At 38.0% G+C, this 27648-nt stretch overlaps 1 protein-coding gene across 12 annotated transcripts in view; it reads left to right on the top strand.

Annotated features, from left to right (window-relative positions):
• Nucleotides 1-27648, top strand: part of LOC148013917 (uncharacterized) — a 67076-nt gene that overhangs the window by 14148 nt on the left and 25280 nt on the right. For 3 of the 12 annotated variants that reach the window (XR_015688655.1, XM_087666798.1, XM_087666799.1), the window contains exons 3-4: nucleotides 4349-4500; nucleotides 26878-26967. Coding sequence is in view for 9 of the 12 variants with exons in the window: in XM_087666798.1 (XP_087522924.1) it covers nucleotides 4349-4500; nucleotides 26878-26967 (242 nt within the window). In the remaining 3 variants the exon portion in view is untranslated. Of the gene's footprint in view, nucleotides 1-4348; nucleotides 4501-6231; nucleotides 6339-26877; nucleotides 27067-27648 lie in introns of all 12 variants that reach the window. The other 9 variants (XM_087666797.1, XM_087666800.1, XM_087666794.1 and 6 more) reach the window with 4 other exon arrangements.

Raw genomic sequence — 27648 nt, 5'->3', positions numbered from 1 at the left:
GAGGCTTTTGCTCTCGGGAATTCATTTCAACGCACTTATGCAAAACATAAATAGAGACTTGTATTTTTCTTTTGACTGGGGGACATGAAGTTATTGGGCCTAATGCAAATGCGAACCACTTCCCTCTAAAGGTTTATAGGAGCCTAATACCTGGCTTAGTATTGCAATGACCTAAATATACTTAACCGTTATCGTAGCAACTCACGATCCTCAAGTACTTGATTCAAGCCTTTAATCCTACCTTTCCAATTTCACAAATTTTGCGATGCAAAAAAGTACGATTTGTGCTTAATGATGAATATGCTTAATCATCCCAATGACCCATTTTTCAGTTTCTTTTACCCCTCAAACGTGCTGATGCTAGAACATAAATCTAATGCACTACGAGCAAAAACAATTAAGTCCTTGATTTCAGTGTGTGCAAATGCGAAATCATTTGTGCAAGTTGATCGTTCTAAACATGCCAGAGTGCAATAAAACAAAATTTTCATCATGATTGAATAATGCAACCTAATTGGTGGTTAGTTAACATAGACTTTTACTAGAATACTTCTCCTTTTCTAGTGAAGTCGAACTACCTTTTTAAGAGTTCCCCTCAAAGTAGGAATTATGGGGCGTACCTGGTTACCAAGTGTCGTAGTTCCTTGACTTGCAGCTCCATCGGTTGAAGCGGGATTTGAGCGCGATTGGACCTTGCTTCGCTTGGGAGGCATGGTTTAATTTCGGTTTTTTCTTCATGGCTACGCACCTAGGCTACAGGAGAGTTGATTCCTTGTAGAATAAATTTGTTCGTGGGGTTCCTCTCAGAGGGGGAAAAAAGGGAGGGTAAGCTTGGAAACCTTCAAAGGGGGAATATATATATATATATATATATATATATATATATATATCATCTGACAGCATGGAGGAATCACGATCATAATCCCCCTCCTTGTTAGTCCTAAGGGCTTTTTATAGTGTAAAAGGGAGGGGGGGAGGGGGGATTGGTAAGGTATGCCCCCCCCCTTATTCCTATCAGGGGGCGGCCAGGTGGATGGCCACCACCATGCAGAGTATGGGGGAGGGGAAGAGGGAGTAATCGTTGCCCTCCCCCCACGTCATCCCATCATCCACCAGTCGTTTGCCACAGCGGTCCCCCTCCGACCTCACCAGCTGGAGCTTCCCCCATGCCTGCATGTCGTCAAACGGCAACCCCTCTGCGCCCCCCAGCTGGCAGTGTGAGGAAAAAAAGGGGGGGTTTTTATTTTATTTTATTTATTTATGTTTAATTAGGGGGTCATACGGCAGGAGGGAGGGAAATGTTACAAATCTACATAGCTCAAAATTGCTACAACATATATATTAGAGATATGTACTCCACTATCACTTTTTGCATACAATAGTAGCCAATAACAACCTCCAAAATTATAAAATCTGCAATATGCAACTTGTACCTTACTTGTTTCTATCAATCTATATTCACTTTCACGAATGCTCGATTAACGTATATACAACATCTTTATGATGGATATCATAATCCTTGACTTGTTTTGTAGTTTTTCAACAATGTGCACAGAATTATAGAAAATGATAAAATGGCTTGCACAACACTTTCATGTAAAAAACAAACATCAAAATAGTCTTAGATTGAAAACAAAGTAGATTGATCCCTTGTAGGGTTGAAGGTCTATTGAAGGGATAAGAGATAAAAGGCTATAGGAAGATTGGGAGATGGAACAAGATAAAAGAAATAGAATTTAGAATTTGAAAGATTTACTGAAGATAGATAGAGGTGAAACCAATTGACTTCATTTCATACGGCTCAATAGAGCAATTAATTTGCAATACATCTAATAGACTTGATAGATGTGCCATGCACATGCGCACACTTAGATGATAGTCCAACACAAATTGAGACTATGGCTTAGTATACACATTAAGAAATGAATAATCTCTACTAAATAAAATCCAAACATTGTAGGTAACACCTCAAATTTCATACATACATGAATTTACTTATGGAAGATGATAGAGACACATGAATGAGATTGTATAAATCCTACCAATACCCTATATGGGCCTTCAAAAGCACTTCATTTGTATAATTATAGTTTTATTATATTAGTAAAACATGGTACTAATCCTACTCCAAATGGAAGAAGAATCCAAGCTTTATTAACTAGACTATGTCTATCACTGTTAGAGAGCAGAATCCAATTGATAGACCACCAAAGAGACCCTATTGGAGCATCAAAACACCAATTGCATCATGGATCCCTCTTCTTGCCTATTATTCATTGCCCAAAATAGTCCACAAGAGCATAACCCCACTAAACTTTTCTTTGATGAGCAAGGAAGGTTTCCTTGAAGTTTAGGACTAAGAATCGAGTGAAGGATCACATCCAAGACCTTATAAGAGGTGAAGAACTTCAAAGATAGCTTGGTGCCCTGCCTTTTCCTATTTAAAATAGCCCCAATACTCTCCATCAATGCATGATCCACTAGCCTAGTTACTTTCTTTAGCTCTTTCCTTCACCTTTCCCTTGTGTCCTCTCCTCCTAGTTAGCATACCATCTCCTTCACCTTTGTGGCCACATTGGATAGTAGCTGCCCAATTAGCCTTGTTGGTACCCCTAAATTTATGCTAAATGGTCTTCTTGATTTCATGATTTATTTTCCACCACATAGCCCACAAAACAAGTCACTTAAATTACTACTATCACTAATCAAAGCCACATGGTCATTAAATCCCAAGACTCTACTTGACTAACTCTTATTATCATGGCAATGAGAAAGTTAGAGAAGTCTATTGACTAAGGAGTTTGTCACTTACTACTTTTTAGACAAAGCGTGAACTCTTTCACAAGACAAAGCATATCCCACTTTCACACTTTATGTCAAAAATCCTATGATATCCATCCCCTCCAAGCCTACATATCCTCCAAAGGAGGTGTCACACAGGTAGCCCACCAGGATTTAAAACCCAAACACCTGTCATCTTCATGTTGCGAGTCCAACTACTACCACCAAAATTGCAATGCATCAAGAGCACATGCATCCCATCTTGCATGTATCCCTCAATATCCATCCCTAGTAGTGACAGCTCTTGTAACATTCCAATCCTTGTAAATTCACCTAGTATTCTAAGTTTATATGTCAACTCATCTTTAGCTACATCTTCAATGTTTGTTACTTTCTCTTTCTCATTCTAATTATTAATATTTTTAAAATAATATTTATGTGATATAAATATTATGTTTAAAAACCCCTATTTTTTTCTTGAATACCAAACCTCTCATCTTTAAGCTACATAGGCTTGGGAGTTTTCTCCTTGGTTTGGGAGTTATATAGACATTGTAAAGATAAAGATATATATACATGTATATATGTATATGTATATGAATGTATGCTTACATATGAGAGAGAGAGAGAGAGAGAGAGAGAGAGAGAGAGAGAGAGAGAGAGAGAGAGAGAGAGAGAGAGAGAGAGAGAGAGAGAGAGAGAGAGAGAGAGAGAGAGAGAGAGAGAGAGAGAGAGAGAGAGAGAGAGAGAGAGAGAGAGAGTGTGTGTGTGTGTGTGTGTGTGTGTGTGTGTGTGTGTGTGTGTGTGTGTGTGTGTTGAACTGTCCTCATCTAGATCTGGTAAGTACATATATCCATACATACCTAACCTCTATTCATATGATGTATACACACTCCTATCATCTAGGACACTTGTCTACACTTATGCACATTTTGTACATGCATTATGCACTCCACAAATATATACTTTCATTAATATGACATAACCATGTATTTACAGACTCATTCACCTATGTAGATATATGTATATTCACACACCCCTATCATCTAGGATACTTGTCTACACTTATGCACATTTTGTACATGCACTATGCACTCCACATGGGAGTGAAAATCATGGAGAGATCATTTTCTTGATTGAACTACTTGCTATAGGATAGCTTAACATGGCTTCCATATATAGAATACCTTTATCTTCTATTCTTGAATGTAAAGGTAGGCTAGAATATAGCACATGCTAAGAAACTTATGTTTTTTATTTTGAAAGAAGGTTATACATCTAATTGAAAGAATAAAGATAGGTGACAATATAATTAACTCTAAGAAGGTTACGATGTTTATTTTGAATGAGGGTTATGCCTGAAACATCAATCTTCTTTTACTTCAAGGGCATGCCATTGTGCTTTTTAATACATTTGTATGCCTCTAACATCAATCTTCATTTACTTCAAGAGCATGCCATCATGATTTTAATACATTTTTAGTAAAATTTTCCAAAATAGCTTTGTAGGTTTGAATTACAAAGATGATCATATTTTCTATAAAACCTCAAATGTGAATGCTACTAGGTTCTCTCGAGACGTTGGCCACTACAAACTTAATAATGTGTGCACTGTTCCTCAACTTTGCAATCGACCTGAATTGAGACGGTTTCAATGTTGGTCTTATTGTAAATGTGAATATGCTCAAGGAGATTCCCAAAAACTCATCCTCCAAGTAGGTATACCCCTCATGTACTTTTTCATGATCCTAAAACCTTCATGCTTATCTTTTGATCAAACTTCAACATTAAATTCAATAATTTCATGTATTGATCATATGAGTCAAAATTGGTCACTCAAATTTGATGTGATTATATGAATCAAGATTTGTCATTTCTTGGTCTTATAATTATATTTCTTTGTGGTTTAAATAAGCATCATAAGTATTGGAATCCCTCCAAAATTTCATGTTTACTATGGATCCATAATTGATTTATGTGCACTAGGCTAAGAAAGTTAGTCTCGTGATATGGATGTCCAATAAAATGATATTTTGTAAGTGGTAAAGGGGACCATGAAAGGGCCTTAGTTTCATCATTGGATAATCACCAAGAATGTGTGAATTCAATGCAAGAATTTAGACACATCAAGTCCACCTTATATTTAACAAGATGGGGTCACTTCCATTATAATAGAGGTTGGATAGCCATATAGATTTTTCCATGCACTTTAATTCCAACAAACACCAACTTCAAAAGCTTCTTATTATATATATGAGACAAAAATCTACATGCTTCTTGACTTCTCTATATGTTGTTCTAAAATTGGCACTTGAGGGGCATTCTTGACTTGATCTTAACCCCTCCATGTGATTTCTTTTGACATTATGTAAACACTAGCATAATAACAATATAAGTATTGTTGCTTTATTGACTTGTATATGTACTTGAATGGACCTATTTTACTAGCTATGGAAACAACTTAGAGATACTTATAATATATGCTATAAAAAGGGAAATTATGTTTGCTCAATTATGTTGAAGATCACTTGAGCTTCAAAACATGGTTTGAGAGTTGTTTAGTCATTAGGCCAAACCAATTTGTTTGATAATGGGTCCAAAGAATTGAAATATGCTTTCAATATTTGACAATCTTAAGAAACATAGATAATTTTGGTCTGGTACAATCAACCAGGTTTAAGATTAATTGACTTGTAAAAATGTGTTTTTAAAGATGCCTAATGTTTAATCATGTAAGACCAAACACAATTTTCCAATAGAGCCATAGCCAAGTTGTCTTGACTATAAGTTGAATGTTGTGGGTACATGAATTGAAACATTGGGTTACGATTCCCTAGTGGCACAATTTATTCATATTCAAGACTAAACACAATCTTCCCAAAAATGTCCTTGAAGAGCTTGTGCCACAAAAGTGAGCTATCTTTTCATAGTAGCAACCCACTCCCTACACCTCAAATTCTATGGCATCCATCACTTGGTGCATTCCCATTGAACACATGTAACGAATGTCATCGACCATAGATGTTATATTTTCATGAGTTAACTTACCAAATTACTAATCATGTCTCCATAGCTACAATGCATTTACATCATTTTGTGTGAATGGAATACATAACTACATGAAGTCACCAAATGCAATCTTTGCATGGAAAATTCTATATATAAATATGTTGTTTTATTAAATTGGCATTACAAAACTATGATTGTAGTCTATTATTCTCAATGGTTTTGGGAAATATTCACTCATTGGATCTAGTCACCATATGTTTGCCTTTGTTTTTTGTCCTTTTTTTTGCCAAAGTTTATGCTTTTGGTAATCATAAAAATATTTGGAATATAGTCATGAGGAAAAAACATTATACTTTCTTAGACTATTTTCCTATCTTATTTTGGAATTAAGTTTATATATAAGTTCCACTCTCATGTTACTATGGTGATTTGGATACATAGGCCACAATTAAGAGTCGTTGTTTATTTGCAAAAGTAGATGGATGTCTTTGGAATGTTAGTACTGACATTCCAACACATCAAGAAAGAGCGTGTCACCTAGCTTCAAGGTATTCCAAAAATTTCTCATAAACATAAAGCATGGCTCATTATTATACATATAAAAGCTAAAACATAAGATAATAAGACCACCTCAAAATTAAATGAAGAGAAATAGTTAAGCAGTGTTAATGTATCTAGTTCACAAAGCCTCATGAGTTTTAGATTCATTATAAATAATTAACACACATGCATAGACACATATGTGGGACATACACACACACACACACACACACACACACACACACACACACACACACACACACACACACACACACACACACACACACACACACACACAGTGTGCACATGTATGCATGCATGTATATATGCAAGTTAATTTAACCATATAAATTACAATATATGATTATTTAAAAACTTCATATAATTTTTGTGAAAATGAAAATATTTGATTACACCAAAAAAAGTGGATTGTGGACTTACCAAAAGCACCAATCCTTTGAGGAAGTATCCTATAGTTTTCTAAAATGATGCAATGTAAACTATTGGTTCTATGGTTCAAAGTTTAGGTGATATTAATAATGCATCAATACTGTATGGGGTTGTGAGAATAGAGTTGACTATTGCAATCATGATGATAGTCACATATATATAAAAGGATGGATCTATGTATATGTTCTCAACTAGCATTGTACTTCTAAAATGGTCATTATATACTATCCACTAGATTTATGATCATCATGATGCTTTAGGCCTTTTTATGGGCAATCACATATATAGACCAATCACAGAGAAGGATCCATGTATAGAATATCGCTAACATTGTGTTCCTCCCATTAGCTTGTACTACGAGTTGATAGTTCAACCTATTTGGATATCAGAAGTTGGTGCATGGTCCATAATTTGTGAGCTCAAGATGTATGCATTGCCACCATTATATACAATGTATGTGCACCAAATTTCTAATTTGAGCACATATAGCTTAATGTATTATGATGGATATTAAAAAGATAGATAGTAAGAGAACTCAAATATTAAACACTAAAAGATCTAGGTACTAAGATTTTATTTGCTTTCTATGGCCAGTAGAGAATAGTTTCATCCTGAGATCAAGATAAATTGATATTCCCATCAAATAGGTAATACATAAAATTCACTATATAGACATTAAGAGAATTAGGTGTAAGTATGGCTACAGTACAATAACCATCTAGAATTGTTAGAGGATGGTTACAACATTAGATTATGGTACACATCATCTAGGTTTTGTAGGCCTCTTTTGATCAATCTCAAGTTGAGAAGATGGACATACACCTTAGAGGTATGAGAAGGTATAATTATCTATTTTGCAATGGATTTGGTCTCATTCTATTGAGAAATAGAACATAGGTATGGTTGTATTAAAGTGGAAAAGAGGCTATGTAAAGTGTCTCTAAAGTCAAAGTATCAATCCACTTTGGTAGATACTCAATGTATCCATTGTGGAAGAGTAGAATGATGATGGTGAAGAAGAAGAAAGATGGATTGAGCCTCCATATCTTGTGTCATGTCCCTTCTATTGCATATCTAATCAAATCCTTTCAATTGGGGAGTCAAGAATCGAATTGAGGAGTGCAACAAATCAGGGACTGCATTGGATTTAAAGCTCGATGTCTACCATTAAACTAGGTGCAAATCCTCCTCTAATCAACCCAAAACATGTACATAGATTCAAAGAGCCATTGTTTAGATTTGGGCATTAATGCTTGCTTTGGATGCACTCAAGAAGCCATTGAAGGGTGGAAATCATGAATTAGAGCAATGGTTTGGTTGCTTTTGGTTCCAAATTGGCTCATGTTTTGGTTGTATGAAGCTCAAGGGTGGCTTAAGCTCAAGGCTTGCTTGAGTAGGGGGCATGGTTGTGCCCAAGACATAGGAGCAGCTTGGTGACATAAGCATAGGGCCTGCTTGTAAGTAGGGGCTTTTTTCATACAATGAATAGAGAAAGAGGAGATTCTTTTTGTTCATTGATTGTGCAAGGTAATTAAGCTTAAGCTCATAAATCTAATTGTGTAGGATAAGAGAAGGTTCATTGACCATTCAATCTAGATAGTGCACATACAAGGCTTTATTTCTATGGCTCCATTGAAAACATAATGTATGCTACAATGATTAGCTTTCTTCTTTTTTCAAAGACTCTAAAGCCTTAGCCTAAAGTTAAATTAACCACTCTCCCCAAGGAATATCCTTTCACACTAGCATTACCTTGAATTGATTCCATTTAGGTGTGTTCACAATAGCATGGCATGAAATAGTCCCATTTAGATGTGTTCACAATAGCATGGCGGCATGAACTGCATATTTATTGAATTGTTTTCACATTGGAGTAGAATGGAACTAATTATTTTGTTAAATTGGTTCACAATTATTATATACTGTAGTGAAAAAGAGCTAGTTATTTCAAGGGTTAGAAGGTTGATTTCTATGCAACTTCTTGTAATGTTTCCATTACTTAGTTTATTTTAATATGCGTATACATTCCAAAGAAAATTGATTCATGTTGCACATTTTAAAAAAAAATACTAGATCTAATTATGAAAATGATTCTCATTATGAAGATAATTAATGAGGTATTATATGCCAGTTCATGGAAGAAAGACTTGGGAGACCCTCCCAAGACTAGCTTATTAAAACTATATTTGTAGTATAGAACAACAAAAAGAAAACTAGCCTAGTTAGAGCCCCAAGAAAGACACCAAGGAAAATGGGTTTCTACTGCAAGAAATCTATCTTGTAATAAATCTTCAAGCAGCATCATAGTAAATATCTTCAAGCATCATAGTAGATATCTTCAAGCAGCATCATAGTAGATATCTCCCACAGATTTGATAGAATCAACTATAATCTTCAACGTCTTCATAGAATCCATCAATAGAACAAGAAACACAAAGAATACACCACTTTTTAATGGAAATAATCACATAGTATTTATCTTCATTGTCTTCATAGTTTTCTCTCTCAATCTCTCATAGATAGATACATTGTTTTGATAGAATTGGCCATCTCTAACTCTCCCTCTCTCTTTTTTTATCAATAGTGCATCATCTCCTCACTACAATACTCAATAATCACTCTCAATAATCCTTCTTAGGTCGTGGATGCACCCTCCAAGAGGCATGTCTGATATGAAAGGGTACCAAAGCCACTACAGTGTCTCTTCATAGATCACTACTATCACTTCACTTCAGTCCTCTTTTTGTTTTAGCTCTTTTAAACTTAGATTCATTCTTTCTAAAAGTTAAAAAACTTTTCCAAAGTACGCCCTCATATCACAAAACACTTACAGAATATCTATAGAATAAAACAGAACATGAACAAAACAAGAACATAGGCTTATCATCAGAGAACATCAGAACCTCATAACTCATATTAAAACCATCCTAGAATATAAAAAACTATTCAATAATCTTTTAAAATACCTCAATATTCATCAATCATCAATCCATGCTTTATAGAGAAGAAAATCAAAACAAAACAAAAGCTAAACAGAAGGTATCAAAACCAATTGGAATCTCAACAGAACCTATTAGAACACCACAGAGCCTCATATTTTTACTAAGAATCATCATAATATTTCAAAACATAATCAATATCATCAAAAAACACTTTCAAATACTTCCAAAATAACCAAACATCACTCAAAATCCATCAAAAATCAACCATTCAAGCCTAAAAAACAACCAAAATCAACCAAAAAATCTAGTCGTTTCAACATTCAACACTAGTGGATAGTCACTTGGTAGTTAAGCATACTTGGGTGATGACACTGTTGAGATGGGTGACTTGTCAGGAAGATTTTCTTACAAGCTAATGGAAGCTTCTCGTGCACAGCCAATGGCACTAATGAAGCCTTCATAGCCTGTTGCCAAGTATGCCAAGGCTAAGATACCAGATCTCCCTCTCTGGTATCATAAATGATGTCATCAAAAGTACTAAAAGAAAGTGTTTTCTCTTTGTCATCAATGATATCATCAAAAAATGCTAAAAAAAGCAAGCATCCTCTCTTCTCCTCCTCTCCTCCCTTGCAAAACTATTATTTGAGGGCTTGGGGATGACCAAAAAGAGTGATAAGAGCAATCTTGACGAGATGAGACGCTGATTAAGTATTCAAGAAGAGAAGACACTGAAGAAATCTATCCTATTCTATCATACCTCTACTCTCATCTCTATTCTGTCTACTAGAGAGAGTAAACTATTTCTCTCCACAAGGCAAGAAGAATCATTCGCGAGGCCTACATCATTGAATCTCGCAATATCCATCATCATCATCGAGAGTCTTATACCCTTGCTAACTAGTATTACTGTCGTGTTCTTCTTCTTCTTCTTCTACAAATTATATTTCCATCATGGCCCCAAAGAAAAAGAATTCAAAAGCAGAAATCGCGAATGACCCTACTATGGTTGAAGCAACAGTTGGAGTTGCAAGCATGGGAGTCATGGGCACGGATAACAACTCTTTACCAATCGTAATACCATAGGTTTTTATAAAAAAGTTATATCCAAATAAGATAAGTCTCTTAAGAAATATTGACTTAAGGACAAGAAACTTGGTTACAAGAACTAGGAAGTTAGAGACCCCAAAATCTAGATACCCCTAGTTAAATTCCAAGGGAAAGATTTCATTATGTGTAACTCAAGTGTCGATTGCTACTAAAATTAAGCATCACTTGAAAGTTGCATGATTGATTGAAGTCATAACTGCTTGCAGATATCAATCTTGTTTGTGATCTTCTACATTAAATCCTTATTGAATTAAGTATTGAAACAAATAAAAATTGAGGAGCCCTATACCTCCCTAAGGATAGGTGTTGAATCCCCATACCAAGAGGGGATGTTTTTACCACCACGGAAGCATGGATTGGCTTCGATGATGAGAGGTCTCCCAGCAAGGATTGTATTAAGTAGGAGGTGGACATAGTGCCAGGGGCTCTGGCTAGTAAATCCATTTTTCGCACCTAAGAACTACTTGGTCCCCTGTATGACTCGAGTTCTACTTGGGACATCTATAAACACTAGCTATAGGTGGATTTGATCTTGGTGACGTGTAGATACGCCAGATGAGGCAACACATAAAATTGTAATTTCTCTCTTGTATGGGCAAGAGAACACGCATTATGGAATATAATCAATGAAATTGTTTTATTCTGATTGTGTGTCCGTGAGTAAATTACGTAAATGAACAACTCTGCGTAAATAGATTTTAATTAATAAAGCTATTTTTATATGTTTCACGTAATGTGGTAGGTAATTAAATAACTAAGAATTTCCATAGAGGGAAGTAGGTGGATGGATTCCCGATAAATCCAGTCTTATGGCAAGGTAGTCTCGGTTAGTAGAGAGATTTTCCTAGAAACAAACATTAGGAAGAAACTCTATGAGGGTTGATTCACTGAATTGGCATGTTTGAAGGGTACTGAAAAGAAATGGGTTGTTAGGACCCTTAAGCATATTTGTCATTAAGTGAAAATCTTTTTTTTTTTTTTGCATCGCAAGATTTGTGAAATTGGAAAGGTAGGAGTAAAGGCTTGAATCAAGCACATGAGGTTCTTGAATTGCTACAATAACGATAAAGTATATCTAGGTCATTGCAATACTAAGGCAGGTACTAGGCTCCTATAAACCTTCAGAGAGTAGTGATTCGCTTTTGCATTAGGCTTGATAACTTCACATCCTCCACTCAAAAGAAAAATACAAGTATCTATTTGTGTTTTGCATAAGCGCATAGAAATGAATTTCCAAAAGTAAAAGCCATGCATTGCATCATTGTCTTAGAAAAGATACGCATCTAGATTGCATGGCATCATGGTTAGTTTCAGTTGCACTGCTAGGGATTTATCTTGAAGATAATCGTAAGTCGTGCATAGGAAATGCTAAAAATTGCTCAAGGTCGTTCAATAAAATGAACCCTATATACGCAAGGATAGGGCTCAACTCAACTTATTTAGGGTTTAAAAGTAATTGAGTCAATCTATTGTTACTTCATAGGGGGACTATGAGACAAATCAAACACTCACTAGTCTCTATTCTAAATCTGGCCTTGATAAAGCTGAAACAACCTTGAAGATATCACCTTCAACCATGATGCAATCTGACGTTAATATAAGAGGGTTTGAGTGTTGTTTCTTCCAAGACAAGAACCCTGGATTAAAAGGCTAGCAAGCTAAGATAGCTACTATCTGCGAACTATTGGAAATTGTCACCACGGTAAGAAGGACAAATGCTAAGCATCAAGAGAGGGACCCCTTGTGTGTGCTTGTAAGTTAGGAACACCGCTTGTAAAAGATTGTATAACCCCAAACTCATAAAAGAAATGGGAATAATGAATCAAGTTGAACTTTTGGAGGGCGCACCAAACCACCCCCAGCTGGCTGCCAACCCTAACCAAGGGGGTTCTAAATAGCCATGACAAGAACGTGGACCGAACCCACCACGAGAAGTCTGTTTGCGGGTTGGTTTGAATGTAGGAGGACGCTTGGATGCTAGGGGGGGCTCTGGCTGTAAATTCCGTGCCTCTAGGCCCTAGTCAAACGATATGCATGACTCGAGATAGATTCTCGAGGGCCCTTGTTACTAGTGCAATACGGAATCTTGGAGGAAATAAAGTGCATTCTTACGGATTGCGGATATTGTTTCTTTTGAAAAAGACTTGTATCTTCGATAAAATGCTAATATTAAGTTTACTTCCAAGAAACCTGTTTGAATTTTTTTTTGTGTCAGTACCATAAGATTACTAAAAGGTTTAATTAAGGAAGCTGCTTTTACATGTTACACATAAATTTGTTAGGGCTAATTAGATAACTAAAGTACGCATGTTGAGGGAAGCGGGTGGATGGAACCCCCAACGGATCTATCCTAGGGCGGGGTGGTCCTAGAGAATTGGAAGGCTTTTCACGAGATTTTACTATCATTTGATCTTTTGACAGTGCGGGTTAATACCGAATTCATACCACTTTTGAGAACCAGAATGGGAATTATGTCCTACGGGCATAGAGATGGAGTGACACATCCCTCTCATTCCTACTTCTCCTTGAACCCAGTGGGTAATGGACTTTCTTTGGATTGGATAACTCCACATATAGTAGAGTGACCGAGAAGCCTTGACCGCCAGGGATTCAAGATTCAGGTCGATCCTAGTGGGTTCGGCCATGAACATTCTGTCGCAAGGCAGACTCAGGAAACCCTAAGTGACAAACCCCATGACATTCCGTGGGAGTGCCGGGCGGCGACGCTTAGATTCGTTTTCTCGATGGTCTGCCAAAAATATGCTTGGACAGCCAACATGTTACAGTTAGTATCAGAGCTGACCCACAACTAATACAATTAGGGAAGAAAATTGGGAAGAGTGAGGGGATATTTTCAGTAGAAAATATTTTTCTTTTTACTCACTTGTGGATTACTGCCGCTTCTAGACTTACGAGACATGGAGCAGGTTCCTGATATTTCATATCATGTTCAGGACAGCTATGAACTCTTCAAGCTATCTCAGATAGGGTCTGACATGGTGGGGATCCTGGATCAGCTCTACAACCCCTCATTGTTGTATGTGGAAAGGCATTGGACTTGGAGCACGGGATAATGCTCTACATATACGCCAATCGACTTGCCTATCTTCAAAACAATCTGAAGATGTTAAAGTGGTTGGAAGACTTGAAGATTATCAAGTTATTCATCTTCCATGAGGCTTGCGTGAACTCGACCCTACACATTGGATGCCAGCAAGGAGATCAGAACCGCTACATCTACGAAGAGGTGGTTGGAAGACTTGAAGATTATCAAAACATCTTCAAAACAATCTGAAGATGTTAAAATAGTTGGAAGACTTGAAGATTATCAAGTTATTCATCTTCCATGAGGCTTGTGTGAACTCGACCCTACACATTGGACGCCGGCAAGTAGATCAGAATCGCTACATCTACGAAGAGGTGGTTAAAATCTTACCAGTAGATAGAATTAAATTAATGGGACAAAATGAGTGTCATGGCTATAAAAAATAGGGATTTTCTTAACTTCCCATGACTTGTCGCTTCTTAAGAATTCATTTTCCCAATTCATACTACTATTCTTTCCCTGTAGCTGATTCCAATAGGGAATTATTAACCTAGCGTTAATGTAACTCCTGAAAAGAAAATCATCCAGGATAAACCCTATTTATTTATAAATAATTATAATTGAGGCTTACACTTCCCTATGGTTAAATAAGAACTTTATGTTCATTCAAAGGATTGCATAATAGCAATGGAGAATATGTGCGCATTGATTTAAGTCGTATAGGGATGTGTAAATGCAATCCTAATATGGAAAGTTTAAATTGGCAACTAAAATACAACCCCAAACGCAGACCCAAAATCCTATTTCCGCACTAAGCCCAACAGAGGCACAAGAGAAGAAGTTTCTTTTCAAACAAATCAAACCACCAGAATTTGACAAAAAAGGGAAGAACGTTGAAGCTAATGTCAAAATATGGATTGAATCCATGGAAGACTATTTCAGTGCAGCTGGAACAGTACCTCTGAACCAAGCCATGATTGCTAAGCTCAAGCTCACCAATAAGCTAGGTTATGGTGGAAGCAATGGTGTAAAAACCAAACAGTCTCACTGAAAGCACAATAACTTGGAAAAAACTAAAGGAAGCAATGCATGGAAGGTATATGCCACCCTGCATACAAAACTTAGAAAATGAATGAGTTTCTCGAGTTGAATGGTTGGGCATGTCTCTGGAGGCATACCATTCGAAATTTGTTTCCTTGCTGAAATACGCCCCGACAATGAGTATCCCCCAACAAGTCTCGAAGTTTTGCGATAGGCTGAATCTGCCAATAAACACTTAGTTGGAATCAATGCGTCCTTCAGACTTGCAAGATGCATTGATAAGAGCAGGACCTATTGCCCAAGAAGTCCCAGCCAAAGTCTAGACCTTGGACTTATAGAGACCAGAGTTCAGGGATGTTGAGAGCTCAAATTAAAAGGGTGCAAGGACAAAATCAAGGCCAACGAAAGAAGTCAAGAGCAAATGCAATCAATGACTTTGTCCCCACTCAAAGAAGTGATCAAAGCCTGTGTTGTTTCCACTGCAATGAACCTAGACACTTCAAAAGGGAATGTCCCAAACTTGGCGGGGATTGTCGTCAAGGAAAATTCGGAGGCCAAGCCAGGGCTACCCATGGCCACGGTCGTGCAGCATTGGGAAGGGCAAAAACTTCAAATATTACCACTAAAGGATTAGATAAAGAAGAAGATTTGTGCATGGAAGCCGAGATTGAGAGGGCAACTATTCATGCCGCTCTCCATAAGAAGGGGCCGAATCGCCAATTCTCAATGATTCAAACGCCATTGGACTACCAGGGTAAGGAATTCAAAACCTTGATTGATTATGGGAGCACTAATTCTTTCATTTCACCTACCTGTGCAAGAAGATTAGGGATAACCACTATAGCTGCACCCACTTTGCTTGTCGAACTAGCAAATGGACGAGGAATCACTTGCACTAGACAAACTACTAAGGTGGAATTCCTACTCGAAAACGAGCCCATAACTATTAAGTTCAAGATAATGAATCTAGGAGTCCATGAATGCCTATTCGGGATGGATTGGCTAATCCCCAATGATGCTCACATTCATTGTGGAAAAGGTCAAGTCTCCTTTCAAAATCCTAAGGATGAGCTAGTTACAACACAAGGTGAAGCAGATAAACCAAAGATATAGCTAGCTAAGGCAGCACGAATAGTTCAAGGAATAAGGAAGGGATTACCTGTCTCTTCGTGATCAAGATAAACAAACCAGATCAAGTAAAGGACACCAATGAAGAACCATCATGGTTAAAGGAATATGTGGATGTGTTCCCAGAAGAATTGATTGAATTACCATCACCTAGGGAAGTGGATCATGAGATTAAGCTAATGCTTGGAGCTGCACCAATTGCAAAAAGGCCCTACAAGATATCCATTCCTGAAGCCATTAAGTTAAAGAAACAACTCAAACAACTACTGGACCAAGGAAGGATACATATGCACAATAATTCTCCTTGGGGAGCTCCAGTCTTGTTCCAAAAGAAAAAGGATGGTACACTTCAACTTTGCATCGATTATAGAGGCTTGAACGAAGTAACCATCAAGAATAGATACCCCATTCCAAGGATAGACAAGTTGCTCAATCGACTGCTGTAGGGAGCAAAAAACTTCTCCAAGATTGATTTGAGGTCAGGGTATTATCAAACCTGCGTCAAGGATGAGGATATTCCAAAGACGGCATTCAATACCGGATATGGTCATTTTGAATTCACAGTAATGTCTTTTGGATTGACTAATGTCCCCACTACCTTTAAGAGGCTAATGCAGGACATTTTTAGACCATACCTCGATGATTTCGTACTTGTCTTCTTTGATGACACCTTGGTTTATTCCAAGGAGGAGGTGGATCATGAGTCCCAAGTTTGCATTGTCCTTGAGACCATGAGGACTCATAAGGTCTATGCTAAGAAGAAAAAGTGTGCCTTCTTAAAAGGCAGATTGAATATCTTGGATTTATTGTGATAAATGAAGGGATCTCTTTAGACCCTACCAAGGTTAAGAATGTCCAAGAGTGGTCTCCATCGGCTATTATTAAAGAAGTGTGTAGCTTTCTTGGATGAACAGGTTGGTACAGGATCTTCATTAAGGACTATGCCTTAATCACAACACCCCTCACAAATTTGCTGAAAAAGCAAGTTGCCATAGTGTGGACGCCCTCTAAACAAGCAAGTTTTGATCAACTCAAGCATAGCTTGGTGACAACACCAATTCCGAAGCTTTGTGATTTAAGTAAGGAATTTGAAGTTGTCACAAATGCTAGCTCACTTGCACTGGGATGTATACTGATGCAAGAAGCTCATCCTATAGCCTATTCCTTGCGGAAGTTAAAAATCTATGAAAGGAATTATGCCACTCATGACCTAGAACTCTTATAAGTACTTCATGCCCTCAAACTTTGGTGACATTACTTGCTTGGTAACAAGTTTTCTTTGGTCACTGACCATAAGAGCCTTAAATGGATCTTCACTCAAATCGCCGACCTCAACATGAGGCAACGTTGTTGGATAGAAGTTCTGCAGGAGTATGATTTTGAGATCAGGTATTGATCCGGCAAAGAGAATGTGGTCGTTGATGCCCTAAGTTGCAAGGCATTCCTCAACTCTCTTATTATAAAGGAACCCTCAATGGCCGAATCTTTGGCAATTATGGTGTCAATGCCTGACAACCCTATCCTCGAACTAGCCAAGGAAGAAGCTAGCCATGATCTAGAATATCTAGAGATGATAAAGAAAATTTTGGAAAATGACCAAAACCCCAGACTTAAGGTCAAATATCAAGAATTCTCTGTCAATTAGAGACTTGTCTATTTTAGGACAAGATTATGCATATCCTCAAGCAAGAAACTCAAATAGAGAATACTTTGGGAAGCACATAACTTCCCCTTTTCAGGCCATCCTGGATATGTCAAGACCCTCAACACGGTCAAAAAGAGCTACTATTGGGAAAGACTTAAGGAAGACGTGCTCAAATATGTCATGGAATGTTTGTCTTGCCAGCGCATTAAGGTAGAACATGTCAAGATGCCTGGGAAGCTCCAACCTCTTGACATCCCCCAAATGAAGTGAAAATTTATCAGCATGGACTTTGTTGTTGGATTACCCTTAGTGCAAGAAGGCTACGACTCAATTATGGCTGTACTAGGACATGCTCACCAAGGTTGCGCACCTTATTTCAATCAAGACAAAGCTTCAAATATTGCTAGTTTATTCATCAAGGAGATATTCAGACTCCATGGATTGCCTAGAAGGATCGTTAGTGACCAAACTCCCTCTTCACATCTCAATTCTAGAAAGGAATATTCGAGGCCATCAAGACTCAACTCTGTTTTAGCACAACCTATCACCCTCAAACTGATGGCCAAACAAAGAGGGTCAACCAAGTCATTGAAGATATCCTTAGAGCTTATTGCAGTCGCGAACCCAGGAAATGGATCCAATGTCTTACCATTAGTTGAGTTTTCCTACAATGCTTCCTACCAACAAAGCATTAAAATGACACCTTTTCAAGCATTGTATGGCAATGTTTTTGTACCCCATTGAGCTTTTCAGATCCTACTTTAAGGGTAAAAGCTTCTAAGGAAATGCTTGAGTAAATGGATGAGAAAATTACTTAGCCATTAGATAAGATATTAGAGCCACCAAGGATAGATAGAAAACCTATGCAGATCTAAATAGACAAGAGCGACTCTTCAATGAGGGAGACATGGTTTTTATTCATGTACAGCACAAGAGGAGTTCCCTATCATTGGAAAAATTTAAAAAATTAAGTCCAAGGCATTGCGGAACCTACAGGATCCTCAAATGCCTAGGGCCCAATGCCTACAAACTCCAACTCCCTGAGAACGTAAAGTTTCACGATGTATTTCATGTTAGCCTACTAAAGAAACATGTATCCAATCCTAACCATGTACTCATCATCAACAAGTTGTAATGCCAAGCCAAGGAGTCCTTGAGCTTTGGCCAGCTAGAATCCTAGACATTTGAGAAAAGAGAGAGGAGTAGAATCCTCAAGAAGTACCTCATCAAATGGAAGGACTTTCAAGAAGAAGACGCCACATGGATTGACGAGAATACTCTCAACCAACAATACCCCCAATTCCTTTTGAGATGAGGACATCTCGATTCCTTAAGGGGGGAATGATATAATATTTCCCCTTTATTTAACGAAAAACAAATTAAAGAAAAGAAAAGAAAAAATGTGCCTCCACGCTGCTAGCAAATGTACGTGGGCATGGGGGAGAACCCAAGAGGCGCAGGATGGAAATGATGGCATCTTGCGAGGAGCTCGACCAGAGGGCTGCAACTAGGAAGATAGTGGTGCCAGAGGTGCGTAGATGCAGGGGGGCTACCATGTGTCAACGAAGGGGGGCTGCCATGGATGTCGAACGGGTGGAGGGCAAGACGACATGGGTAGGGTGTAACGGTTACTCCACTCCCCCTTTTCCATTCTCTGCATGGCGGCAGCCATCTAGCTGGTTTCCCTATTGGGAATAAGAAGGGGGGGCTCCATACCTTACTAAATTTCCCCCCCAAGACCCTATAAAAGGCCCTAAGCGTAGAGAAGGAGGAGATCGTGGCCCGTTCACGTTGTTTGACGAGAGAGAGAGAGAGAGAGAGAGAGAGAGAGAGAGAGAGAGAGAGAGAGAGAGAGAGAGAGAGAGAGAGAGAGAGAGAGAGAGAGAGAGAGAGAGAGAGAGAGAGAGAGAGAGAGAGAGAGAGAGAGAGAGAGAGGAAATTTCTCACTCTTTGAAGACTTCCAAGCTTGCCGTCTTTCTTTCCCCCAACCCTCTTAGAGAGGCTTCTCACGGACGAATTCCCTCCACAAGGAGTCATGTCTCTCGTAACCTGGGTGTGTAGCTGCAAAGAAAAAACCAAAATTATACGATGCCTTCCAAGCAAAGTAAGGTCCAATCGAGCGCGAATCCCATTTCAACCGATGGAGCTGCGGGTCAAGGAACAACATCACTTGGTAATCAAGTGCATCCCATAAATCCTACCTTGATGGGAGCCCTTAAGAACATAGGTCAACTTCATTGGAAAGGGAGAAGTATTTAGGTAAAAGTCTATGATAACTAACCATCATTTAGGTTGCATTATTCAATCATGTTGAAAATTGTGTTTCAAGTGCACTTGGCATGTTTTGAACGAATAAATTGCACAACAGATTTTGCATTCGTGTACACTAAAAATCAAGGACTTTATTGCTTATGTTTGTAGTGCTTTAGTTTATGCACTAGCATTGGCATGATTGAAGGGTATTGAAAAGAAATGGGTTGTTAAGACGCTTAAGCATATTTGTCATTAAGCAGAAATCTTTTTTTTTTTGCATCGTGAGATTTGCGAAATTGGAAAGGTAGGAGTAAAGGCTGGAATCAAGTACATGAGGTTCGTGAATTGCTACGATAACGATAAAGTATATCTAGGTCATTGTGATACTAAGGCAGGTATTAGGCTCCTATAAACCTTCAGAGGGAAGTGGTTTGCTTTTGCATTAGGCTTGATAACTTCACATCCTCCACTCAAAAGAAAAATACAAGTCTCTATTTGTGTTTTGCATAAGCGCATTGAAATGAATTCCCAAAAGCAAAAGTCCTGCATTGCATCATTGTCTTAGGAAAGATACGCATCTAGATTGCATGGCATCATGGTTAGTTTCAGTTGTACTGCTAGGGATTCATCTTGAAGATTACCATAAGTCACACATACGAAATGCTAAAAATTGCTCAGGGCCGTTCAATAAAATGAACGCTATATACAAAAGGATAGGGCTCAACTCAACTTTTTTAGGGTTTTTAAAAGTAATTGAGCCAATCTATTGTTACTTCATAGGGGGACCATGAGACAAGTAAAACACTCACTGGTATCTATTCAAAATCTAGCCTCGATAAAGTTAAAACAACCTTGAAGATATAACCTTTAACCATGACACAATATGATTTTAATACAAAAGAGTTTGAGTGTTGTTCTTCCAAGACAAGAACCCTGGATTAAAGGCTAGCAAGCCAAGACAGCTACCATCCGTGAACTATTAGATGTAGATCGAATTGCATAATTGGTCGCTCCTTTCACACAGGAGGGGGGTCGAAAATAAGGTATTCCATATCCCTCGGAGGATATTGGAAATTGTCACCCCAGTAAGAAGGACAAACACTAAGTGTCAAGAGAGAGATCTCACCTTAGCAGATGTCCTGAGCACTCACCTGCACCATTGTTTGTGCTTGTAAGTTAGGAACACCGCTTGTAAAAGACTGTATAATCCCAAACTCATAAAAGAAATGGGAATAATGAATCAGGTTGAACTTTTGGAGGGCGCACCAAACCACCCCCAACCAGCCGCCAACCCTAACCAAGGGGGTTCTAAATAGCGGTGATGGAACCTAGACCGAATCTGCCATGAGAGGTCTCTCTGCGGGGGTTGGTTTGAATGTAGGAGGACACTTGGATGCTAGGGGGGCTCTGGCTGTAAATTACCTACCTCCGGGTCCTAGTCAAACAATCTACGCGACTCGAGATAGATTCTTGAGGGCCCTTGTTACTAGTGCAAGGTGGAATCTTGGAGGAAATAAAATGCATCCTCACAAATTGTGAATATTATTCCTTTTGAACAAGACTTGTATCTCTGATAAAATGCTAATATTAAGTTTACTTCCAATGAATTGTTTGAATTTGTTTTCATATCAGTACCATAAGATTACGTGAACGAACCCTGTTTCCTAAAAGGCTTAATTAAGGAAGCTGCTTTTACATATCACACATAAATTTGTCAGGGCTAATCAGATACTTAAAGTATGCATGTTGAGGGAAGCGGGTGGATGGAACCCCCAATGGGTCTGTCCTATGGCGGGGTGGTCTCAGAAAACTGGAAGGCTTCTCATGAGATTTTACTGTCATTCAATCTTTAGACAACGCAGCTTAATACCCGAATTCATACCATTTTTGGGAATCGGAATGGGAATTATGCCCTATGGGCAGAGAGGTGAAGCTACGCATCCCTCTCATTCCTACTTCTTCTTGAACCTAGTGGGGTATGAACTTTCTTTGGATTGGATAACTCCACATATAGTAGAGTGACTAGGAAGCCTTGACCTCCAGGGATTCAAGATTCAGGTCGATCCTAGTGGATTCGGTTGCGAACATTCCATTGCAAGGCGGACTCAGGAAACCCTAGGCGATAAACCCCGTGACATTCCATGGGAGTGCCGAGCGGCGATGCTTAGATTTGTTTCTCGATAGACTGCCAAAAACGTGCTTGGATAGCGGGCACGTTACAAATAGAAAAGGGTTATGTTTTATTAAGGAAAAATTCACATATAAGGATATTTATAAATAGGTCTTAAAGGCATGTGATGTAGAGGATATACATATAGTAACTTCCCTAATTTTTGTAACAACTAGAGCCAAACAGCCATAGCTAGAGGAAGAGTTGTCGGCATAACCCTCAAGGAAGTAGAAGATGATCAAGGTCCCACCTTGGAAACTAACATGGAGAAAGTAAGAAGTCACACCTCTCTCAACAAGATGGGACCAAATCGACAATTCTCAATGATTCAAACACCAATCAACCTACATCGGTAAACCCTTTAAAATTTTGATTGGTTGTGGAAACACACATTCATTCATATCACCAAGGTATGCTAGAAAACTAGGCATAGACACAATGCATGCACCTGGGCTGGTAGTTGAGTTAGTTGATGGAAAAGAAGTTTCCTCAACACAACAAACAAGGTGGAGTTTTATTTGGGTGGCAATCAGACCAATATGAATTTTAGATTAATGAGCATGGGAATCTATGAGTGCATGAGCATGGGAATCTATGAGTGCATGTTAGGAATGGACTAGTTAATTCCCAATGATGCTCATATTCATTGTGAAAAGGGCCAAGTCATATTCTTGAATCTTGTAGAACAACAAGTGACCACACAAGGAGAAGCAAGAAAATCGAAGATTCGATTAGCGAAAGCTTCTCAAATCGCTAAAGGTTTAAGAAAAATCTTACCTATATACCTAATCAAATTAGATAAGACTGAACATGGTAAAAAAAGCCAAAGATGAACTGTCGTGGATTAGGAAATATGATAATGTATTTCCTAAAGAATTAACTCAACTTTCACCACGAAATCAAGCTAGTACTAGGAGCTACACCAGTTGCAAAATGATCATATCGAATATCCATTCTGGAAGCCATAGAACTAAAGAAACAACTCAAACATCTCTTATTGAGGGCTAAATCAGGTAACAATCAAGAATAAGTGTCCAATTCCAAGGATCGATGAACTACTTGATCGAATATAAGGAGCGAAGATTTTCTCCAAGATTGATCTCAAATTAGGGTGTTACCAAATCAGAATCAAACAAGATATCCCAAAAATTTCTTTTAGCAGAAGGTACGGTTATTACGAGTTTATCGTAATGTCATTTGGATTAACCAATGCCCGTGCTACCTTCAACAGATTAATGCAAGATATATTCAGACCTTATCTTGATGGTTTTGACTTGAGTGAAGATATATTCAAATTAATCTGTAATTATTTTAAGGTTTGAATATATCTTTACTCAAGTTAAAACCATCAAGTAAGTTATACAAGCTGCCAAGGATCGGCAGAAAGCCTATGCTAACCTAGGGAGAAAAGAGCTAATGTTTCAAGAAGGGGACAAGGTTTTTATCTATGTATGCCCAAAGAGGAGTCATTTATCCTTGGAAAAATTCAAGAAGCTGTGGACCTTACAAAGTCATAAAGAATCTTGGACCTAATGCTTATAAGCTGTAACTTCTTGAAATCCTAAAAGTTCATTATGTATTCCATGTAAGTCTCTTGAAGCCCTATGTACCTAATCCTGATCATATTCCCAATTATCAGCAAGTTGTAATGCCGAGCCAAGGTTTACTTGAACTTCAACTTTATAGAATCTTGGATGTAAAAGAAAGAATCCTTAGGAATATGACCCTTAGAGAATATCTCATCTAGTGGAAGGATTATCCTGAAGAGGATGCCACTTGGGTCAATGAGGTAATCCTTATGAAAGGATACCCCCAGTTTCTCTCGAGATGAGGATATCTCGATTTCTCTAAGGAGGGAAGAATGTAATGTCTCCATTACTTAGTTTATTTTAATGTGCATATGCATTCTAAAGAAAATTGATTCATGTTGCATATATATTTTTTAAATACTAGCTCTAATTATGAAACTGACTCTCATTATGAAGATAATTAATGAGGTATTATATGCCAATTCATGGAAGAAAGACTTGGGAGACCCTCCCAAGACTAGCTTATTAAAACTATGTTTCTAGTATAGAACAACAGAAAAAGAACTAGCCTAATGGATAGTCACTTGGCAGTTAAGCACACTTGGGTGACAACACTGCCGGGATGGGTGACCTCCAAGGAAGATTTTTCTACAAGCTAGTGGGAGCTTCTCGCGCACAGCCAACGGCGCTAATGAAGCCTTTGTAGCCTATTGCCAAGTATGCCAAGGTCTATGCCTTGGTCGCCACCTTGATCGTGAGTCTTGAAGTGATGGCCACCTGATGGTGCACTGCATGATGCTCGCCGATAGATTCATAAATTTTCATCTTCACACTATAAAAATAGATCTCTCTCTCTGGCGTCATCAGTGATATCATCAGAAGAGCTAAAAGAATGTGTTCTCTCTTCGTCATCGATGATGTCATCAAAAAATGCTAAAAAAAGTAAGCATCCTCTCTTCCACCCCCTTGCAAAACTATAAATTGAGGGCTTGGGAATGACCAAAAAGAGCGACAAGAGCAATCTTGATGGGACGAGACATTGATCAAGAAGGAGGAGACTTTATTTCACGAGAAAAAGAGATATCATTCCGTTCAACCCAAGGAAGGGGATATGCTGAAGGTCTCTCATCCTCTTCTACGCTGATCCGAGAAGAGAAGACATTGAAGAACTCTATCCTATTCTATTATACCTCTACTTTCGTCTCTATTCCATCTACTAGAGAGAGTGAAGTATTGCTCTCCATGAGGTAAGAAGAATCATTTGCAAGGCCTACATCATTGAATCCCGCAATATCTATCATCATCATCGAGAGTCTTACACCCTTGCCAACCAGTATTAATGCCATATTCTTATTCTTCTTATATGAATCATATTTCTGTCATGGACCCAAAGAAAAAGAATTCAAAAGCAAAAATCATGAATGATTATGCTGTTGTGGAAGCAACAATTGGAGTTGCGAGCACAGAGGTCACTAACGGAGTCACAAACATGGATAACAACCCTATACCACAGGTTTTTCTAAAAAAGTTCTATCCAAACAAGATAAGTCTCTTGAGAAATATTGACTTAAGGCCAAGAAACTTAGTTACAAAAATTGGGAAGTTAGGGACCCCAAAATCTAGATACCCCTAGTTAAATTCCAAGGGAAAGATTTCATTATGTGAAACTCAAGTGTCGATTGCTACTAGAATTAAGCATCACTTGAAAGTTGCATGATTAATTGAAGTCATAATTTTTTGCAGACATCAATTTTGTTTGTGATCTACTATATTAGATCTCGATTGAATTAAGTATTGGAACATATAAAAATTGAGGAGCCCTATACCTCCGTAAGGATAGGTGCTGAATCTCCGTACCAAGAGGGGTTTTTTTTTATGTCGCGAAAGCATGGACCAGCTCCGATAGGGAGAGGTCTTCCACTAGCAAGGATCATATTAAGTAGGAGTTGGATAGGGTGGTAGAGGAGCTTTGGCTAGTAAATCTCTTTTTCACACCTAGGAACTACTTGGTCCCCTGTATGGTTTGAGTTCTACTTGGGACACCTATAAATGCTAGCTATGGATGGATTTTGATCTTGATGATGTGCAGATGTACCAAATGAGGTAGCACGTCAAATTGTAATTTTTCTCATGTATGGGCGAAAGAACACACATTATGGAATATAATCAATGAAATTGTTTTATTATTATTGTATGTCCGTGAGTAAATTACGTAAACGAACAACTGTGCATAAAAGGATTTTAATTAATGAAGCTGTTTTTATATGTTTTCGTAATATGATAGGCAATTAAATAACTAAGAACTTCCATAGAGGGAAGCAGGTGGATGGATTCTCGACACGAATCCAATCCTATGGTAGGGTGCTCTCGATTAGCCGAGAGGTTTTCCAAAAAACAAACAATAGGAAGAAACTCTAGGAAGGGCTGATTCATTGACTTACTTAGGGTTTAGTCTCAGAACCTGAACTATAAATTATCTTAGGGAAGTGGTACGACGACTGTGCCGCAAAGCACTATGAGGAATCTCATAAATTCTTAGTCTGCTATTAGAAAAAAGTGTTGTACTCCATGAACCAAGGGTAATGGCAAGCCTCTTGAAGGACACCTACGGATGTGAGTTAGTTGTTGATAGGTGATTCTTAGGTCAATTAAGAACCTTCAAGTCAGTCCTCCATGGTGGGTAATGACAGGACACTTCCCTTGCGAGGTAAACCTAGGGTTAACTAGCCGGACAAGATCATTTTGATTAGAGTACGGATAGCGACGGCTAGAAGGTAAACTTTGTGCAACTACTAAAATGTTATCCGTCAAGAAATCAAGCCGGGTACACTACACTTTCAAATGCTAATTTGAAGGGGAAACTTTATTTTAAAAATTATCTAGTTTGAGATTGTCTTAGACTTGATTTTTGACATAAAAACTTATTAAAAATACTAGGAAAAATGTCAATTTCAGACTTGTATTTTGACCATGACATATGGATATATATGAAGTAGTTAGAGACATGTATGATAGCTACATCATTGAAACTCAATTTATATGTATTTTCTTGGAAAATTTTAATACTTTTTAGTCTTTGATTTGAGCGTCTAATGCTCAAGACTTATTCACACAATTGAATAGTGGTTTGATATATTGCATATTGCTGGTTTTTTCAAAATTGTGGCATTGTTGTGACAAGTTGGCTAAGGATAACTATAGTGTATGGTCCTGTCGCATTAAATTTTTTTCGATAGGGAGATATCTGTGGGACCTTATTAAATGTGAAGATGCATGCCATGAACTTCTTAAAGAGCCAATGGAGGAACAAAAGAAGGCCTACAAAGGTATACATTCTAGAGATATTGATCCCACACATGAAGAAGGTTGGTACATATAAAGATACTTTGGACATTATTGCGAAAATGTATTACACTCACATAGAGGTAAGGAAGATACATTTAAAGCAAAGATTGCATAGTGCATGGCATGGGAATGAAGCATTAATGATTATATTGTTGCAAATCAGAGTTGGAAGCATGAGAGAGTGTGCACAAGAGGGAGAGAGAGATCTCAAGTACAAGAACAAGATCTTGTTTAGCTTGTTCAAGGTTCAACTAGTACACTCTCCTCTACATTTGAGTGTATACTTTAGGCTATTTATATAGCCTCTCGAGGAGTTAAGGTTAGGGTTTTCCCTATCTTCCAATCCATTTACACCTAGCTACCCCTTTATCCTCTCTAGTGTAAGAAGAGTTCCTATGCTTATCTTTCAACACCCCCTCTCAATGCTAGGTGGCATTGGATAAAGCATGATAGGATGCCTCCCCTTAATACACAATGAGATGCCTTTATAAATCAGGCTACAAGAGAAGGTTATAGGTAGAGAGTGTATAAGACTCAAAAGATTTGGTCATCTATGGATTGAGAGGCAAAGTTGGTCTCTATTCCTTAGGTACTTTTGGAACACTGGGACACGTACTAGTATATTCCCGGTCTTTTTGTATTTATTACACTTCATTTTGTCA

This window comes from Lygodium microphyllum, chromosome 25, assembly GCF_053477565.2.
Source record: "Lygodium microphyllum isolate KBCC chromosome 25, Lygodium_microphyllum_v1.1.10, whole genome shotgun sequence".
In the NCBI taxonomy this organism is placed as follows: Eukaryota; Viridiplantae; Streptophyta; class Polypodiopsida; order Schizaeales; family Lygodiaceae; genus Lygodium; species Lygodium microphyllum.
This window is presented reverse-complemented; position numbering and strand designations above follow the sequence as displayed.